This window comes from Taurulus bubalis (assembly GCF_910589615.1).
Source record: "Taurulus bubalis genome assembly, chromosome: 6".
Lineage (NCBI taxonomy): Eukaryota > Metazoa > Chordata > Actinopteri > Perciformes > Cottidae > Taurulus > Taurulus bubalis.
The window spans coordinates 5,663,010-5,684,222 of record NC_136594.1 but is presented as its reverse complement, the minus strand read 5'-3'; the positions used below and the strand labels follow the sequence as shown (position 1 = coordinate 5,684,222).

At 42.3% G+C, this 21,213-nt stretch overlaps 2 protein-coding genes across 2 annotated transcripts; both read right to left on the bottom strand.

Annotated features, from left to right (window-relative positions):
- Positions 1-330: 330 nt before the first annotated feature.
- txndc11 (thioredoxin domain containing 11) lies at positions 331-9,517 on the bottom strand (the record flags this gene model as incomplete). Its single annotated transcript, XM_079220101.1, has 13 exons — positions 331-2,320; positions 2,659-2,739; positions 2,925-3,037; positions 3,265-3,440; positions 4,486-5,182; positions 5,299-5,502; positions 5,634-5,746; positions 5,871-5,964; positions 6,142-6,271; positions 7,295-7,392; positions 7,687-7,806; positions 8,033-8,129; positions 9,393-9,517. 13 exons carry the CDS (start codon positions 9,515-9,517, stop codon positions 1,831-1,833), a joined length of 2,538 nt encoding a protein of 845 aa, XP_079076227.1. The 3' UTR covers positions 331-1,830.
- A 2,286-nt stretch (positions 9,518-11,803) lies between these two features.
- On the bottom strand, positions 11,804-20,011 carry LOC306738291 (bifunctional apoptosis regulator-like). Its single transcript, XM_079220123.1, has 9 exons — positions 19,891-20,011; positions 18,296-18,596; positions 17,086-17,184; positions 16,611-16,704; positions 14,878-15,050; positions 14,566-14,710; positions 14,179-14,358; positions 12,899-13,095; positions 11,804-12,136 (listed from the first exon to the last, which is right to left on the bottom strand). The coding sequence occupies exons 2-9, from the start codon at positions 18,586-18,588 to the stop codon at positions 11,944-11,946; spliced, it is 1,374 nt and encodes a 457-aa protein (XP_079076249.1). The 5' UTR covers positions 18,589-18,596; positions 19,891-20,011; the 3' UTR covers positions 11,804-11,943.
- Between the last annotated feature and the right edge of the window lie 1,202 nt (positions 20,012-21,213).

Sequence of the window (21,213 nt, the reverse complement as noted above, 5' to 3'; positions counted from 1 at the left end):
TATATACGGCAAGTACAGTCTTGCAGGTCAGACAGGTGTGCTTTGCATCTTCGCACTTTGGAAAACTACATTCGGCTTTTGGCTACATGAGCAATAACCGAATATTTTTGATTGTTGGTTTTGTTCATCTTGACTTGATCACAATAAAAAGAAGAATATTCAAGTGACCGTGTGTGTGTGAGAGTAGCTGCCAAGGCAAGAACAAAATGGTGCCCCCCCGCCCCCAAATTCCCAGACACCACCCACAGTAAAACACAGCAGGTCAATACGTTGAAAGATTTTTAATCAGTAAAAACAGGTGCAATCTTTCACATGTAAACAATTGCAGCATTTCATTCTTAATACCTGAATAGTTACAAAGAAATAATATTTTAGTGACTTGAGGATTCCTGTAAAAAATATATCAGTTCAGCAAAAGAACGATATTCCTTAAAAAAAAAAAAAAGAATGAAAGAAGTTTTTTTGCTAATTACTTCGTGCTCTAAGGCTCACCTCCAGGTCGGTGAGCAGGCGCCACATCTTCAGTATTAAATAAGTCTCAGCTTAGCTCATTTCCTGGTAACTTTCAGTTTAATGTACTATTTTTCCAGAGCACTCATTCCATCAGTACTTCCAGAGTCAGGCGCTTCACTTTGACTGACACGTAACCGTGGTAACCCATGTGATGATTTGTGAGAATCATAGTCTGATAAACTAATTTGCAAAATATATTCGGACATACTAAAGTGGCATCTTATACCTACTACTTAAATTGTAATGCTTTGACACAACAGAGGTGTCTGCCATTGTGTTACGAACATTGTCGTCCCTACCGCATTGCATTGTGGGATATTTATGCCGGTGTCCAGGTTTGGCTTAATGGTATATCTAATTGCTATTGATTCCACATACTGTTCTAGCACACTTAATGGTTCAGAACAGAGAATACTGAAATAGCATAAAGCGCTTTTGGGTATTAGAAAAATAAATAAAAAGCATGCATTGTGTCGGTGAAAATCAGCTTCCATTAGTTGTCTATCAGCTCCAGACTTTATACTTGATAACATCCCGAAATTGAGACTTACTTTCTGGCTTTGAGGGAGAGAGAAGCTTATGTTGGTCAATGTTGACAACTTTAAATCAGCCAAGGAAAAAACATATTGGAATTCTTAATTTAGGTGGCGTTCTCCTTTAATTAAGCTATGAATCAAACTTCCTCCGGCATCATTCTTTTCATAGGTAGGCTTTTAATGTGAAAAACATCAGGAAGTGTCACACTGATCAGGAGGAAGGCAAAGAAAGGAACTGGAATTATTTAAGAATACAAAAAACACATGATAAAAAAATATTTGAATGAACGGTTACTCTGGGAATGTAGAGACTCGGGCTGCAGGGTCTGTGTGGAACATTTAACTCGGGTTACGTCTTCACCCGTCGACAGAAATGACATGTTTGAAAGCACGGTTGGCACTGAATTCCCATACTAGTGTAATCCCTACGAGTGGAAACGCCTTCTGACATGACAGCACCTCGGAGTAGTCTGTCTCTCAAACTGTCGTTTTCCCCTTGCTACCATCCACCTTTTTTTTTTTTAAATTGTGTCCTTACTTCTGTCCTGACTTAGCAGCGGTCTTAGATTTTCTTCAGACAGATCACAGCTGACATTTCATCCTCATTCGCTCTTTTGCATGATAGAAACGATCAGGTCGCATTGCCCCTTGTGGTTTTACCTGACGTCCTTCTTCCGGCTTCGCTTTGCCCTCCGCATCTCAGGTCAAAAAATCATAATTTTTCCTCAACCATTTGAGTCCTTCTTTCATCTCCTGGCCCACTTTTCCCATCTCTCCGTGGTCAGGAGGCCATATGGCTTCTTTTCGGTTCGGCCTCCTTTCTCTCCACCTCTGGCTGCTCTCTAACCTCCGTCTTGTCCTTCAGCGCCCTCAGCAGGACCCTGAGCAGCGTGTTCTCACTCAGCAGGCTCTTGGAGGCGTCGGCCAGCTCCTGCAGCCGCCTCGCCGCCTCCCCGAGCTGCCGGCTTTTCTCCCGGTGCTGCTCCTCCAGGCTCCGCCGCTCCCTCTGCGGCTCCGTGTTCTCGGCCTCCGAGCCGAGAGCGTCGAACGTCAGCCGCCGGTTGTCGCGCCACAGCTGCGCCAGCTGTTGGGAGAGACGCTCGCGGGCGTGACGCAGCGCCTTAACCTCTCGCTGGAGCGCCAGGAACTCGCCGCGGAGGGCGGCTGGTTTGTCGGCATGCTGTGCAGAGCCGGCGTGCTGCAGGATGAAGTGAAGCAGGTTGGGCAGCGTGATGGGCAGGTCGTCGGGAAACTTCACACTCGAGTGTTTTCTTGAAGAGAGACGAAAAACAGCAGAAAGAGTGAAAACTGAAAATCACACAGATTGCGGTGACGTTTTTGTTTTATGTGTATATTTAGTTTTTTTTGTGACAAAACCTTTTGGGGATAATAAAGATAATGACACAGTATTGAGGTTGTTACTGTACTAACAATTAATCTGCAGATTATTTTCTTGGTTAACTGCTTGATGCAAAAACCTTAAAATATTAAGAAAATCTGCATATCCTTAATCGTGGAAAGCCATTGATATAAATATCCAATTTGTTTTGTTTGCTAAAAGTCCAGGTATTACTGGAAAATACCATCTCCAAATGTTTGTGTTTCTTACCTGTATTTGGGAAACAGAAGAATCGAGGGAACGTGATCCACCATGAACTCCCATGGAAGGTCATTACGTGCAACATTCACCCTACACAAAGAAAATGTGGTTGTATTATTATGATTATTAAGGTTAGATACTGAAAACTAATGTTGAACTGCAGAAACTGAGTTTCTTTTCCACTGAAGTTAAAACTATCACCCAAAAATAAATACATACATGCATAAAAATACTCAGTGATGCCGCAATGCATCAAGTCAAACATAAAAACAAACCTGGCCACAGTGATGGTGCTGTTTCCCTGTAATAATCTGGCCAGCTGGATGATGACGTGGTTGAGAACAGAGCAAAATCCACACCACTGAGTGTAGTAGAACAGCAGCACATCCTACAGGAGAGAACACACACACACACACACACACACACACACACACACACACACACACACACACACACACACACACACACACACACACACACACACACACACACACACACACACACACACACACACACACACTTTATATTTGCCTCCACCGCTCAACTTTGTGACTGAACCCTTTAAACAAATGGATGCACAGCGGATACATTGAGGGTAAAAAACACAAATCTCACCTTTTGGAGGTCCATGACGGCGGGCAGGAAGGAGGACGTGGTCAGTTCTGTGATGAGGCGTGGATGTGAGTGCTGCCTGCCCTCTTCCTCCTCTCCTCTTCCTCCTCGGTCTTCTTCTCCCACCAGGTGTCTCTGCAAGAGGCTGTACGGAGCGCTGAAGTTCCTGATGAAGGCCTCTTTAGTAAACATACAGAAATGTTACAGTGGATCAAGAGACACGTGCAGAACGGCTGAAAAGTACATCTGGTTCTGTTCATTAGAAACATGAAATTGCAGGTAACCATGACATCATCATGCACGCTGTAGGAGCCAAACGGTACATTAAAACACAGAACTTTATAGGAAACACCCCCCTGTGCCGTGGTGGTGACTATTTCCCTTGACACCATCTGTACGTACTCAGTATGCAAAAGACTATGCAACTAAGACATGCGCTACTGATATGCATAGTAAGCCAAACGGCTGTTGGCCTCAGTCGTCTTTGTTTGACGATGCATTGAATTTGCACTTTTGTGCACAGACTCTGTGAATCTAAAACAGACACGAGAACCACACATGAATCCAATTCCACTTTTCATTCGGTTTTTAAACAGGAATGTGAGCGGGCACTACGCATGAAATGACGGGTCCTTAAACTACACATCGAAATCTAAATTTGGAGTTTAGCAAAACTGATTGAAAAGCCTGTTATACTGTACAATGTCCATTTTTCAATAGAAACACAACTGCATCCATTAGGATGAGTGCAGACTCTTGTATGTATGAATAATAGATTTGAAAATGCATCACTTTTGTACTATAAACTATTGGCTGGTAGATTTTAGGCTATTAAGCTCACATATTTTTGTGTAGATACACCAGCCATGGTGACAGGATTGTCTAGAATTGTGGTGAGTGAAGCATTTTGACTCAAGGAGTATTAGGGTCAGTGTGCTGAAGAAAGAGTGCTTGTTGTTGGACCATCACACAGCATCTGAGACCCACAAATGTCTGGAGAAAGTAGGTACGATTTTAGCTTTTCTTTCATTTACACAACTATTTCCCTTACATTTGGTGAGTGCAACGCCATGAATGACTTTAAGTAATGTGAACGTGTGCGTTGAAGTGATTATTGCACCTCATCTCCCACTTAGGGCCGTTTGGAGCAACTAGAAACTCTGTCGCCTAAAGGCAAGCACAGCCTGAAGAGCCACAACCCAAATAAAGCTGTCCCAGTCGTACCCAGAGACTCGGTCAGCGTGGCTGCTGGGCTGCGGTGGAGAACGTAATGCACCTCGTCCTTCAGGTTCACGATAGTTGCAAACGACCCGTCGCCTCGGGTCCCGGCGTCCTGGTGAAGAGAGGCGCTCCCGTTGCCCGTCGCCCCGAGCCTCACCGCCAGAGGCCAGTTCAGGGCAACGTCCAGCACGTAAAACCTGAGCGTCCGGTTGGTCTGACACCGCAGCCCCGTGATGCCGTCTCCTGCCGGCTGAGGGCCGGAGGACGGCGGCGTGGAGGAGGGAGGCGGCGCACGGGGAGCTCCCCCAAAGTCTGTCTCCTCTTTGGCTTGTGATTCATTGAGTTGAGGTTCTGCTTTTCCTTTGCAGCAGGCACTGTATTGACTGAACGGGCTGTAGCCGCTCAGAAGGTTGCTGCAGCCCGCCGTCACGGACACAGCGGGCAGTCGGTGGAGGCCGCAGTGTCTGAGAAAAGGCCGCAGCGCGTCTCCGCCCCGAGCCGCGGAGGAGAAAGAGCAGCGTGCGGAGGAGCTGGCCAGGCTGGACCGCGACAGACTCAGGCACACCTCGCACACACTCGCACTGGACTCTGGGAGGAGGACTGACTGGCAGCACCGCGAGCGGGAGGAGGAGGAACTCGTGTCCAGGCTGGAGGGGTTATTGTTGTCACAGGAATGGTAACGCACAGCAACGTCTGCAACCTGGAAGGCAAAAGAAACAGAAAGTTTACCAACAGCAATAGACCGTTCTATGGTTGAGGCAGGATTGAGTAGAGCGCTCTCAGAGATCCCAATTTTGTTCCCCCATCCCTGCTCACCTGCTGTAGTATGAGACTGGGTTTGGACCAGAGTGGATTGTGCGGCAGGAACAGCAGCAGTGCCGGACCTTTAGTAAGCTCATGCTCCAGGAGGCGGGACTTAGTCCCTGGAGGCTGCAGCCATTGGAGGACGGTCTCGCGGTGTTCAAACACCCAGCTACAGATGGCCTCTGATGTGAAGTTGCGTTCCCTTCGAGGGAAAATCTAACAAAAAAGGGAAAGGCGCACGGCGAGGTGCAAATACATTAGTATACATTCAAAATTACAGTATAAAAACATATCCAGCATTGAATAAGATCTTCTCGATCAGTGTTTAATGGCCTGACATTGCTCACCAAAGAGGAGTTAAATCTTCTGTAAAGATAAACCGCTTCATCTTCTTTTAGTGAGATGGCCTCGGCCACCTGTTTGTTGGTCACGACCCCAAAACGCACGACGCCACGGAAATCTGCACCAGAAAAACAGAGAGAATGTGAAAAATGACCTAAATTTTCCAAACCCGTCATTTCTAATCTAACATAGTTGAAATGAAAACGTTCACAAATTCAAAACAACGTGTGATCACTTCATACCCCTTTTTAGGGCCTGCAGTGCGGAAGACAGATATGTGATGTACCCCGGCGGCTGAGGAGAGGCGTTGAACTGGAAGAAACCCACCACTCGAGGCTGCAAACACACGAGGAACAACCAATTAGAATCCATCATATGGAAGAAAAACGCTTACTCAAAGAGGCATCTGTGTAAAGACTCATTCAACAATGGTTAAACTTTCAACTTGTTCCTTAAAGACAGCTAACATTGGTATAAATGTAACTCCATCAGATGGCCTGAAGCCGACAGTACCTCGTGATAAGAGAGGAACTCTTCCAGCGTGGCTCTGGATGGGAGGTACGTGAGCGGCGTGATGACTCGGAGAATAAAACTTTCTACATATGGAGCCACGAATGGACCCTTGTATTCTATCGGCCCAAAGCTGCACAGAAACAAAGACAAACAACATAATGGAGCAATTGGGCAATCAAAGTGTAGTTAAGCATACACATAAAAAGAATTACATAAAACATTCACACTCAGGGGAAGGGAGCCATAATTTCCCACAGACAAAGCCATGCATTAATTAAGTGTTGCCATAGTTAAGGGCAGTTGTTTTCTGCTGCGTAAACTGATCCGCATCAGGATTTAAAAACTCTACTCAACAAAAGATCTGGGGGAAACATTATCCACTTAAATACAACAAACAGCCAGTGATGACGGGATCGACGCTCTAGTATAGTGGTTCTTCATAAGTGTGAGTATTTGCTGCTTCTTTATCATGGTAAATGTAATATCTTTGGGGGGTTCGAACTGTTTAAAGATGTCACGTTATAGATAAAATGATTAATAAATTATTCAAGCATAATTGCAGCGATTATCCCCACGCTTTGCTGCATGTTGTCCCCTCTCTATCTTTGTCTGTGCTATACTAAAAAGGCCAAAGAATTAAAAAAAAGAATTGGAGCGACCAGGAGAGCCATCTTGCTATGGGAACACACCAGCTGTAATGCAGTCTTTAAGTCTATAAATAACAAAGTAAGCTACAGCCACTGTTCTCTGTAAGATACTGAATACGCCACACACAAATATTAAACCAGAAAAATAAATAAAAGCAGTCAAAGCCAGCAAAACAATACAATGCAAGCTGGCTGGATAGCTGTTTTAAAGTATAGAGTTTAGGGCCATTTTAAGCCCCTCAACATACAAAACAATCCCCTGGGCAGACCCGAACTAACGGGACGTTGTGATTTACGGTATGCACACAAAAACCAGACCAAGGAAGTGAATAACTTACGTTCCAACAATTTGAAGCTAACTACAGTTCATCAAACCACAGCGATCCTCCCGTCAACTGAGGCCAGAAGGTCAAAGTCACAGTCGTTACATTTTCCCACGCATCCATTATCCCCCATCGACCAGTTCAGTTAAACACACGTGAGCGTCGACAGGATGAGCGTCTCACCTTCTATAAAACAGATGGATGACCGGGTACTGATAGAAGCGGTTCTGCTTCCTGCATTTCCCATGATTCCACCAGCAGTTAACGGCCACAAACTGCACCTGTGTGTGAGAGAGAGAGTTAAACAAGTGGACCCGTTACAAGAGTATTGTGTGTCAGGCTTTAATCTGTTTTATTTGCAAATCAAACATTTGCAAATGGCGCCACATAAACCATCTTCATATAAACTCCACAACTACTATTTTTTCTTTGCATTTAAGAGTCCTGGAAGCTTCTGATGTTTACCGACGAGCACGTTACTGTAACAACGAGCCTCGGGTTTCCGACCACCTTGCGGCTGGTTGCTATTTGTTCATCAACACAACGTGCTTGTTGTGTGTACTGGTGTTCTGTACCTGTTTGGCCAGATTCTTCGCCACCTGCTGCACTTCCTGCCGTGCGGCCATCGAGTGAGCGCACCACGGCGCATAGAAGAAGATGAGGGACACCTCGGCCACGCTCCTGAGACGCTCAACCTGGAGAGAAAATGTGTGTGTTGTTGTTGACTTGACCACCGCGCTGGATGCTTTAGGACAATGCAAAAAAAAACCTACGAGCAAGCGAGACGGGGACAAATGTAACCGATGCAAAGCAGAATTTAACTCTGTGGCCTCGTCCCACCGCTCCTCTGTTATAGCCGTGCTCAGACTTATTCAACATGCACACGTTACAGTGTGTAACTCAGTCGTCTGTGAATCTCACCTGGTCCAGCTGACCCAGGTAGAGGTCCACTACCGGGGCCTCGGCAGAGAAGAACCGCACCGGAGGCCGAGCTGCTGCCACCACATCTTTAGCACGACTGCAGAGCAAAAGAGGACGTGGCAATAATGCAGAAATCACAACAACGTCGTCACATGATCTGCCGAGATCATTTACTATTTGCTTCAGATTTTAACCTCACAGCTGAGTAGATGAGATAGAAAATGAGTCTGTGTCATTTAGTGCTCCAATGGTTTGTCAATCCATTGATTAGCAGATCTACAACAAATATTATTACATTTTACTAGTTTCATTTGATTTAATCTAGCAAACATGCCAGGAATTATCTGGTAAACTGCTTCTTATTGTTGGAAATTAAATCTATTTACGTTCCGTATCCGCTGATCAGACAAAACAAACAATTTGAAGAGATCACGTTGGATTCCGGGAACTTGTGATGGGCAGATTTTCACAAGAAAATAATATTATATTAATATATAATATATATATATATATATATATATATATATATATATATATAAAATATATAATAATATTTAATATATTTAAGATCAGCCGTGTAACATAATGAAGACCCCAAATTAGTTTACGGCTGCAACTAAGGATTATTTTCACGATTGTCATTTGTTTTGTAAATGCTTTACATAATAATGAAAATAGCAAATCCTTTGATTTAAGGAGCTGGAACCATTATTGCTTTAATAAATTAATAAAGCCAAATGATTGATGGACTCAATTGTTTCAGCCCTACAAAGTTTGGCTGGAAATACTGTTGTACTTCTACTTCAATAATAATCACTTTTGATGTACTTTTTAAACTTGTAATTGAGTATAATTACAATAATATTGCTGCTTTTACTCAAATGAAAAACGCTGCAATACTTCTTCCACTACAACCGGATAAGAAACAGGATGTATCCGAGATCATTTGCCAGAATAATTTGCACAAGTCTACACAGCTGGCGTGACAATGTAAATCTGTGTTTACTGCAAAGTTATGGTTACACTGGTGTCATCCACGAACACACAACCTCATCACAATGAAGAAACTTAAAGGAAGGATGCACCCTCCGGTAGTTCACTGTCTGTTTAAACGGTTTAACGGATTAGTTAGTTAGTTAATAAATCCTCTTATCCGTTTCAGATCAGCTGCACAGCATAATTAAGACCCCAATTAGTTACAAGTAGCTACATTGTAATAACAAAAATGGCTCATTTCCGAGTCCCTAAAGCTACAACAACACTTCTCTCTCAGCAAAGTCGCCAATATGTTCGGTACACGTAAATGAAATAAAAACCACGACGAACTATAACGTGACCAGAAGCGGGTTCTCGTGTTTACCTGCACGTGAACCTGACGGCGAGTAAGAGCAGGACGCCGAGCACGATAGTCCCGCAGAGTAGACCAGGTCTCCGGGCCATCAGAAACAGCACCTGCCGGAGAGACTGCCGCACCCGGCGCAGCATTACAGGCTGTCGGCTCCGCGTCCCATTTATACGCCCCGGCCGCTACTCCACGCGTCCATTTGCCTAACGAGGGGAGGGAGGCGGGGAGGACTGCTTCCACGGGGAGGGGGGGGACCGGGGACGGGGTTAACCTGGATTGGACATTGGGTCCTGGTGGTGTGTAAGGCACGCAAACGATTCAAACGCGGTCAAACCAACCTTTCTTCCCCACGTAGACTTTTCACTTCCGCAACAAATGACGTCAGGGAGAGACAGTTAAGTGCTTGCGTGGCCGTTTAAAAAAAAAAAGGCGCGCGCTGCGTTTATTAACGGTGGTGGAATAGGTGACACAAATTAAATAGGTTGCTTACGTTAATTGTGGGTCAAATTGGTCTCAAGAATTACAACGTTTTAATTTGTCCGCAATAATTGCGTTTGTAGTTGTTTTTGCGTTTCGGGTTGTTCGTGTTTTTTTTAGACGGTCCCTACGGTGTTCTGGTGGCTGAACACTAGAGGGCGCTCGTTCTTCAGCTTTCAAATCAATGGAACTTTATTTACACAGCACCTCTCTGCCCGAACCCTGAAGACAACCATCCTTTTTATTGTATTCTATGTCGTTTGATTTAGTCTGTTTTAGTTACTTTATCAAAAGTCTGGCTAAAAATGTAGGTCTTTCAAGTTTTAGTTAGATTTTATTTATTTAGCGCAAATTCAAGTTGTATTATATTATCCAACTGTGTGGGAAACATTTAAATAGTGACAATCTCCTAAGTCACTCTCAATGGAAAACACAAAAATACTAAATTTTAAATACAAAATGTACATTAAATCGAAGATGTCACCGAGATATAATTTGGACTTCATAGATTAAACAATATACATTATGTAAAAATAGATTATTGCCACGTGTTTTTTAGGATACACAACACTGTACCTGTGCACAAAGGACATATGAAACGTAATAATAATAAGTTTGATGGATTAATTTACCTAATCTAGGAAACATCTGTATCTGGATAAAGTGTTGCATTGCTCAGGTGCATTATTAATAGAAAGATAGAAAACAGAGGCGTGGTATTTCAGATATGTATTGTAATGTTTAAAACGTGCATTTATTCTGTGTAAATTATTTCAGTTGAAATAGTTAATTATCAGTTTTATTATGAGCCTTTCTAGTCCTGCTGTGATGGAAATTTCTCCCCTTCATTTTCCTAAATCTAGTGTTATGTAAATCCGGCATTTGTTCATCCCCAAACTGTGTTTTACCCGTACTTATAAACACAACTACCTTTATTACATTTAAATTGTCCATTTTTCTCATACTGTCATGAGAAAAAAAAAATCCACACAAAAGAATAACTATATTTAAAAATCTTTATTTTTTCTTTGTCATTATAGAACATTGAAGAACAAAATCACAGTGTCGTACTTTTAAGTGCAAATGAACAACGTAAAAAACAAAGTCTTTCATCAGCTCTTCCCAACCATCAAATGAAAACGGATACTGCGAACAAAATGTTTCAAAATAAAACAAAATTTTAAAAAAGTGCAACAAAATGCTTGTCGGCAGTACGAGCAAATAAAAATAAGCTAGGAACATTTTCCCCTTAAAATCATAAAAAAAAGGAGAAAAAGATCCGTCTCAGCGCCTCAAATTGAAGAACATACGTTTGATTTCAAATCTAAGTGCCACATGAATTCTGAAATGAACGCCTGGAATTCCCGGAATGGGCTTCGGTGTTGAACATTTGATCGCACAGTCTGCGTTTTTCCTTCACCGCAAACCTCAACATTTGACACATTTCACAATGACGTCACCAAACCTCGTATACCGTGAATTTCCCGGGCCAGCTGTGTGGCGCCAAGAAAGCCCAAACCGCACCGAGCACATAGAGAGCTAATTTAAATGCATGCATAATGAGGATTTACATACACTTGTAATGCTGCTTCGTTCAAACTGATACTTTCAGAGCAGCAGCCGGTCATTTAATTGGTTGTGGATAACATAAAAAAAATTTAAAAAAATCTCCCCGTTTATCAGACTACAGTCATCTCAGTGCTACAAAGCGTTCAGAAAAGTCTCCACTGCCACTTGTGTTTGAATACGACTCATCATTCGCATAACTGCCCTCTCGACCAAACGTTTAGGCAATGTGGTTTGTGAATGCACTGCAGTACTTCTAATCAATGATGTCACAGATATTTAAACTTCTTGGATGGGTTTTGCTTCTCCTTCACTCGCTCAGTGCCCGTCTTGTTCCCGCACGGCAACCATCCAGACAAGAGAGACCCGACTGGAAGCGAGGACATTTATTTTTTTCCCCCAGCAGCAAGTGAGCCAGACTCCTGTCGCACACTTCTTCCTCTTCGGCAACTGGATTTCTGGCGTTTTCGTGTGCTGTGAACTGTGCGGCATGAATCGGGCGCCGACTGCGTGCGGCTTGTTTTTACGGCGCCTGCGTCTCTGGGTGCATGAGCTGCTGCACCACCAGGTCGATGTTGATGATGGGACTGAAGTAGAGAGCCCAGTAGAAGAGGCAGTTGCACACGAACTGGGGGACAAAAGGCCACAGCAGGGCGAAGGCGAAGCCCTGAGATAACATCTTCCACAAGTGGTTCCACATCGTGTGCGGCAGAGACCTAAAGAAAGTGGACGACACCAATTGGAACACGTGGAACCGAACCGAACTTAACGTGCACAGTAGCTTGAAGGCTCCAGAATAAATCTCATTCACCAGAACCGGCCCAAAGCCATCGTTGACTGTCAACAATTCTAAATGTATCGTCTTACTTTAGATAGATAGATAGATGTATAGATAGATAGATGTATAGATAGATAGATGTATAGATAGATAGATGTATAGATAGATAGATGTATAGATAGATAGATAGATGTATAGATAGATAGATGTATAGATAGATAGATGTATAGATAGATAGATAGATGTATAGATAGATAGATGTATAGATAGATGTATGTATAGATAGATGTATAGATAGATGGATGTATAGACAGATGTATAGATAGATAGATAGATAGATAGATAGATGTACAGTATACTTTATTCATCCCCAAGGGGAAATGAGTTAGTTAGTTTCTTGTCATATATAGTCACAAACTACACAATTAAAATAATCAGGAAATACATCATAAAATGTTCATTTAAATATTTTCTTTGATAAAAAAACGTCAACAACTAAATATATTATAAGCGTCTTAGAGCTGGTGTGAGCAACTTAAAGAGGTCAGAATTCCCTCCTCACATTGCTGTAATAATTCATTCAAGTTTCTTGCCAAAAGTAACACATAACAGTGCATCTCAACAGTCCTTCAGTTGCGTGAAAGGCATTTAAAATAGATGTTCTTTTTTACCCAGAGAGATATGGCCCGTGTGTGTATACCTGATCCTGGCTCTTGTCCAGAGTCTCCACAGGGCGCATCCCTCCAGCACCGACAGCAGCATGGCGTTAACGATGATGAAGCGAGACGTCCAGTAGTGGACGGACAGCCAGTCCCAAGCAAACTCTGCTATCAGCTGGTACGGAAGCAGCAGGTACTTCACAAGAAACTCCGCCCACTGTCGCCAACTGGGCTCCAACTGACCGACACGGGAACGTCACAGAGGAGGGAAGATGGCGGTTGAGAAGTGACACACAAACAAGTATTACAGACATTCATGTCAGACGGGTGAGAAACAGGAACCTCAGGAGGTGCAGTGTATTTACATGCAAACTAGCTTCAGATGTTACATTACGTTCATTCTTGCTGTGATATTTTAGTCAGAAGGAAGTTATTATCATTTATAATTTCCATGACCAAACATTTAGTGAAATCTGGGTGTAAACATGAAAAAGTGAGAACATTTAGTATTGAAACTAACAACGAGAACTCCATACAGTAAACCTTAAATGACACAAATGAATGAGAGACAATAGTTTGATTAAAAGAATAAATATTTATATAGATGCCTGTATTTATGCCTGCTTATATTTTGAGCGTCTTTCTTTTCAAAGCATATTCATTATTTCAAACGTAAATGAACTTCATGAACACATGAATACAACACATTTCCATGACTTTTCCAAAACTTTTGGGATTTTATTTTTTTCCAGGACTTTTCCAGGCCTGGAAACAACCATTTTAAAGATTCCATGACTTTTCCAGGTTTCCCATGACCGTAAGAACCCCGTCTAATGTGGTTTGTTTATTTTCCAGTGTGTGTTCATAGAGAAATATGACCTGGATCCACCACCTCTGTTTTGCCTACATAATAAAATCCCATCTGTTAAGCGGCCCCTGGGGCTCTAGACCAACCCCGATCTGGAGAGTGGCTCATTAGGAGTGACGCCAGACACCTGGGTTAGTGTGACTGCTCCCTCGGGACGTTCCTAATGACTCACCACTGTCACTAATGAGCTTGTGTAATATTGGATTTCTCTCTCCTCTCTAGGTCACTTGATTTGATTGGATTATTTTTCTTACACCTGTACATGTTCACACACACACACACACACACACACACACACACACACACACACACACACACACACACACACACACACACACCTGACAAAATGACCACGTAGTTCATTTTGCTTCCTCAAACACGTTAAGAGTAATAAGAGTCGGGACGTGAAAAGATGAACCGGGAGAGAAATAAACGCAGTTCTCAAAATGTCACCTGTGCGTTGAGGAAGCTGCTCTCCATGGACTGGCCGATGTGTGTGATGGCCGGACAGCAGGTGTGCAGGAAGGGCAGGAAGGTTTCCGAGTAGTCGAATAAATACAAGTAGAAGAGTGTGAGACGAGGGGTGCGCTTCAGAGCGTACAGCAAGAACAGGGACTTCCCGGCATTAGTAACCTGGCAGAAAGTGAGAGGAGGATACAGAGTGTGTGTCAGACATATGACAAAACACTAAAATCTTAACGAGAGAGCATTTTCTTAAATGAAGAGCCTGGTATAACACTAAACTAAAGATCTATTCCATCAGGTCCCATCACTTCCAATATATCTACCTTCTTATTTACTCATTTATGGATGAAAAGAAGTACTAAAAGTGCAAAACACCTTGTATTCCCAGAGGTTCTGCGGAGGTTTGACCCCGAGGGCTTTAACTCTGTCCAGTTCCGCCAGAACGGCCCGCCGGTGAGCCTGATTCTCGATGTTGTAAGGAGGTTTTAACAGCTCTTCGTCACCCAGCATCAACAGCAGCCTAAAGCAAAGAAGTCAACGCCACGTGGGATGAACATAGGGATCCACAACGTGAGCAGGCATTGTGTTAGCTCTGCGTCATGAGGAGAGGGGTCTGTGCACGTCTAAACTTCACTGTAGAGCGATGTACTATTTCGTAGGGTATAATGTGTCCATGGAACCTCTTACCTCCCGTTGACGTTCTCCTGCTGGAAGGGTTCCCTGTAAAGCTGGGCCCAGGGCCCCAGGTGTTCCAGCCAGGACACGACTTCCTCCGGCTCCCAATGAGACACCGGTTTACTGATCAACAGGTCGTGCTGCTCCACCCCGCTGCTGCTCCAGTAGAACACCAGCACCAGCACCTGGAAACGCACAGAAGCACAAAGAAGGTCCAGTGAACACTCGCTTTAGAGGCAAAGAAAAGGGTTTGCTTCACAGAGCTGCTGTTGTTGGTGAGGAGGAGGAGGAGGAAGAGGAGGAGGGGATTTACAGGTTTCCACTACATTTCTATACATGATTGCTGGAGATGACAAGTGTCCAGTTAGCACCATTAGCTTAAGGTTTAAAAATAGCAACTGTAACTCCACACTGGCAAATATTAGCCATGTGCATAATAGCTGTCAACGTTTGCTATATCTTGGCATGACTAAAGCTAATGTGCTCATACCAATAAAGTAAGTACTCTTTCTGTCAAAGAAAACTGAAGGTGCACTGTGCTGTTAATTCGCATTCAAGAACTAAAAATCTATAAATCTATACTTCTTTGTCACTTTGTCTCTGGAGTTTTGGAAATCAAAAGAGTGAGGAGATAGACCCCAGTCTGTAAGGAAGGTGGACCCATACCCAGACTAGCCAGGTGGGCATGCAAAGTCATACGAGCCTACCATGAAGCTCAATGTCCACTTGACATGATAAAAGGTGTTCTTATCCTTCTTTTTCCAGCGTGATTACGTCAAACATCCATTACCTAATGCTAAAACTGTACAAATCTCAGTTTCCATTGAGCGTTATTTTCCAGTGAACAGAAGCCAAGAAAGTCAAAAGTCACAAAGTCAAAAGCGTCCAAAACAAACTGATGCTTTGCACACCGGCCCAGGTCCCTTTTACTAAGAGAACCTGATTCAATAATGATAATATTTAATGAACCAAGGTTCAAATACAGGACCAGGCTCTCTTCTATTTACATGCTGCACACACACACACACACACACACACACACACACACACACACACACACACACACACACACACACACACACACACACACACACACACACACACACACACACACACACACACACACACGTTGCTCCCAAGTGCCACATGGACTAAATAAACATGATCTGTCTACATGATGTGAACACTGACCAATACTTCCAATACTGACCAATACTGTGGTAAATGTTAAATATAACCTACCATTATTGTTAAAACACAGCCGTTGAATTATTTTGAACAGAACGAACAATGTATGTTGAAGTAGAGATGCACTGGTGGCTGATTTCCAAAAGTATTATTTTTTTTTAAAGTCTGACCTGCAGATTCTGATTTTCGTTCTTTCTTTCCTTCTTTAAATTAAATGATATGTATATAACGAAACAGACTATTACATAACTTTTCAAATATGTTTTTTTTTTCCAAATCTGCACCAAGCTACAGGACCTTCTCTCAATTTCACTCAAACAAATCTCAAAATAAACATACTTCATGAATTATTAGGATTATTTTGAACTGGGTGGGTGTGGGTGTGTGTCTGTTTCTGTGTGTGATTCTACTGTAAAAAGAGATAAGACCATCATGCAACACGCGTGTGTTAATATGACCAGTAAGAAAATCGGGGCAAACAAGACGAATTATTTCAACCCATCGCTGATCAATCTGTATTTTCTTTTTTTTTTTTTTAACTGCCATTGTGTACTTACAGCCACACATGAGAGTGCAGTCAGGACTCCAGAGAAGAAGAAGCCCGCTCCTTTGTGCTGGTTTGTCCTGGATCGACCCAAGTTGTCACCGTACCTAAAAAAAACATTCAGATATTCAATGAAAGGCAGCTTTTTTTTTCCTTTCGGACCACAAATGTATCAAATACAAGTGAACGGATCAGACACAAGGCAAGTTCATGGGGATAAGACTTGCATTGTGGGTAATGTATACACCACGTTTTGACAAGGAAGACGGATGCATGGAATGTAAAAAAAAAAAAAAAGACAGCATCTTTTATTTTTCTATTTTATCTTTCTATGGTAAATTGTCCATCGTGAGTCGGACAACGTTGTAGGAGTGCAGTGATAAATGGATGTAGTACTCCTTTCAGAGTATACGAAGCTGACACGCTGTTCCAAAGCTTTACACCAAAACAACTTGCATCCTATTGTATCATAGTTTACACTGTAATACCTCTGGAAGGCCAGCAAGCTCTGGGAGATTTTGGGGTTGGCCTGGATCTCTTCTCTCCTCCGCTGAACAACCTCACTGAACAGCTTCTCAGTTGCATCCCTGGAGAGGAGAGTGTTGAGTTCACAAATGCAATTAGTAGATGAAAGTCAAATGTTTTCTTCTTTTTTTTTCTTTAGCATCAACAGACCTAGTTCATGCTCTGCAGCCATGCTGAGGAAAATGTTATTCTACTCTGTGTTGTTTGAAACAGTTTAGTCAAACTCTTAAACATCTGGAAAATGTAACTACTTACTTACTAGACAAGTGAAAACACCCTAATAAAGTCTTTCCCAGACGAATGTCCGTTTATAGTGTGCGAATATAACCCCAACTCATACTGTTATATAGTTGTATCCCATAATTTTGCCATATTCATATCTATTTCTGATAAACCTATTCACTTCTCAAATTCTTTGATGATACCGATACGGCATTTGTGTCTAACGGTAACTGCTTGCTTCCTCTTACTTATTGAAGCACAATAGGAAAGGATTTTGAATACATTCAAATGTTTATTCAAAGTATCCGTGGGTGGTCATTTCTAACACCAACTCCATACATTCTTCCGTGGTGATCCTTTCTGCCTTTTACTCTCTAAATTCCTGACCAATGAACAACAGATATTTTTAAGAATGTGACTTTTGTTCCCAAAAGTAGTGAAAGTGAAACCATGCTGGACTGGGCAAACAGGCCGCTATATAAAAATACCTGAAAGGGAAGGTCTGACCCAGGTAATGTACATTGTACTGTCTCACTAATCATTGATTAGGCTCAAGCAGTGTCCAGTCAGCCGGGAGAAAACTCAATTCATGCTCAGCTGTTGGGGTGACTTGGTAAGTATAGTAATGACAGATTGTCCGGATGTGGAGGACTCAAAGACATGTCTGCACCACTGAAGATAAATCATAAATCAGGATTATATGTTCTTTTGAGAGAGTGCTATAACGGCTGCTTGCGTTTAAACATTTAGCATTTGAAGACATTGGCTTCAAATGTTAGATAAAAAAATGGTGTTGTAGAAGAACAGGTTTATATTCCGTTAAGTAAATGATTTGTCTGTAGAAGTCGTCAGCAGGTCTTTGTTCTCTAATGTACGTGAGAGAAATGTAAATACTGCAGTCAGAAAACCAAACATTCATTCCCTCATATGATCTGGCTGTGAAAGGCATACCTCAGCAGTATGTTGATTTTAGGAAAGCCTTCCCACTTCTCACGGCACTCTGGGCACTCATTCTTGCGAGAGGACTCCCACCACAGAGCCAGACAGTGGCGGCAGAAGCTATGGCCGCAGGTCAAGGTGGTGGGGTTCACTAAGATGTCGTAGCAACAGTGGCACGAGAACTCGTGTTCTGAGATGTCGGAGGTGGAGGGCTTCGACGGAGGAGATTCAGATATGGAAGGGGAGTCGTCCATTGATGCCTCCAGACCGTCATCGGATGAATCCCACTCCATCTGGTGCAACATATCCAAGTCTGAGTAGGAGGAGGAACAAGGTCACAATAGAAATAAATGGAGAAAGTGATTTTTAAAGTATATGTATAGCCTCTAAAAGCTTTTCAGAGACAACTGACTAATTGATTAATAGGCTAATTGTTTCAGCTGCTTTACTCCACAAAGATAATGGAACTTAAAATGAATGCAGACTTGTTTCCTGTTTCAAGAGTGTGTTTATGATTTGAATGCCATATGGAATTCAATGGAAATCCATGGCTGCCTGTAAATCCTTTGAACTTGGCCAGCATTTAAGTTTTTCATTAGGTTCAGGAAATTAGAAAATTACAGCTTTTAATGGCTTGATTTGTTGCTTATTATATCATAGTTCCTTAGCTCAGTTACACACGTGCTATTTTGCATTTTCAAACATCATCTAGTAGCATTAGAAAACAATGAAGGAAGTCTGGTCTAGTCCCACCTGGAACAGGTTTGGACGGATTATTACAAAATGGATTGCAACATACCTGAAGGTATGCAAGGGAGGATCATAATTCAATACATAATTTAGCAGTTTGATGTTATATTGAGATCATGGAGAGAAAAGGCCTAGAATAAGCCATCTATCACAAGACAGCCTATACTAATGGAAACGTTGATCTATTAAGTGTATCACACACAGATAAAACCAAACAAAAAAAGTCAATATAGTACAAATATACCTAAAAACAAGTCGATATCGATTGAAACCAGCTATTTAGCTTGAAAACAAAATGTATCCATTGCAAAATAATAATAAAAAGCTGGAAGCATGAAATATGTTTTGTTTGTTGCATGAAAAACAAACAATCAATCAAAAGAGTTGCTCCTACAGTCGAAATGTTTTCTGTACAACAATCTCAATATGTAAAGTAACTAGTAAATGAAGCTGTCAAGTGAACGTAATGGAGTAAAAAGTTCAACACTTCCCTCTGAAATTTTGAGGAGTCGAAGAAGAACGTGGCATGAAAAGAAAAGACTCAAGTGACGTTTAAGTACAAGTCATGTTACCTTTAAATTGTACTCACGTACAGGTACTTGAATAAATCCTCCTGTCCTGGATGTTAGCTGCACTCTGTGACTAGCTTAGTTAACTAGTCGTTAGCTGCTTATTAGCTAGCGTTAGGTTACGACACGTAACATTACTGCTCTGTGTGAGCAGAAAAAACAGATAGCTGACACACCATCAGCTGTAAAACTGATCTAGCTAGGAGTTACTGTGCCAGAGAAGTATAGCTAACGTTAGCATAACAATTAACGTGAGGAAGGCTAACTGCTGGTTAACGACAGTCTTACTTTATCTCAGGAACGGGCTTCTCTGGAGGACGCCATGATTTATCTGGTGAAATTATCTAGTAAATTAGCCTTAAATCAAACCGTCCGCAGAGGAAATAATCAATATTCCGCTGGAGAAGCTGTCGCCATGGCTTCGACTCCGCGCTCCCGTGGAAAGCCCCCCTTACGCACAACGTTCACGCGCACGTCCACGCGTCCGCACTCGGACGTAGGAGGATGACGTCGTCTGTTGCCGTCACGCGGCGATGTCGTAAAGCCAGCTGGGTTTCAAGCCATGTGGGGTTTTTTTTTTAAAGCGGCTTCGGTTCAAAGTTTAGATCAGATTCTGTCACTGAATCTCAGATTCCGGACCGAACCGTGAGGTATTCGCTATTCCTGACCACGATAATAACCAAACAGTAACCTATTAACTGACACGTTGGCTCTGCAGGTACAGGAGGGACCGCAGTGGTGCGACGTGACTAAGTACATTTACTCAAGCAATGTACTTATGTACAAATGTACGCATTTTTTCTTATATGCTTGCATTTTCTGCTACTTTATTATTCACTATTTCACTACATTTTATTTACTTTTCAGGTTAGATGGGTAGATAGATGGATAGATGTCTACAGCAACATACAGGCAATACAATATATATCGTTTTAAAGGCCCAATATATAACACAATTGAATAATAAGAAAAAGGCCCAATATAAAAAAAAACATAGAATAGAATAATATTCAATTCAATTAACTAACAAAGCAAACAAAACAATAGTCCAAAGATGTAACCAAACAAACAACAGTGTGACTGTGTTATAGTTGAGTGATTAATTTGGCCAAAGGTGATTTATTAAAGAGTAAAAAGTAGAACATTTGCCTCTCAAATTAATCTGAGTAGAACTTAGAAGTAGGCTATAAAGCTGCATAAAATGCAAACACCCAAGTAAAGTCCATGCACTTCAAATGTGCATTGTACTTTAATACTGTAAAGTAATGTAATGTAATACGTGTGTACGTGATCACTTGCACTTTTGTGCCCAATTTGGTGCCTTGCATTTACGTGAGGTTTCCTGCACTGTCCGCTAGGTGGTGCTGTGGGCCACCTAGCGGTGACCTGCCACCAGAGATGGGAACCGCTGCAACAAAAAAGCGGGGAGAGAAGAAACCCAAAAAAACACACACACAAAAAAACATCAGAAGAAGAAGTGGTGGCGCAACTAGCTAGCTAGTTCACGACTGGCTTGCTGTCACCCGGAATAACGCGACACTTTAGCCTCGCTCAGTCTTCGCCCTGGTCTTCTTATGACACCGCATTATGTTTGAGGTAACCCTTATTGTA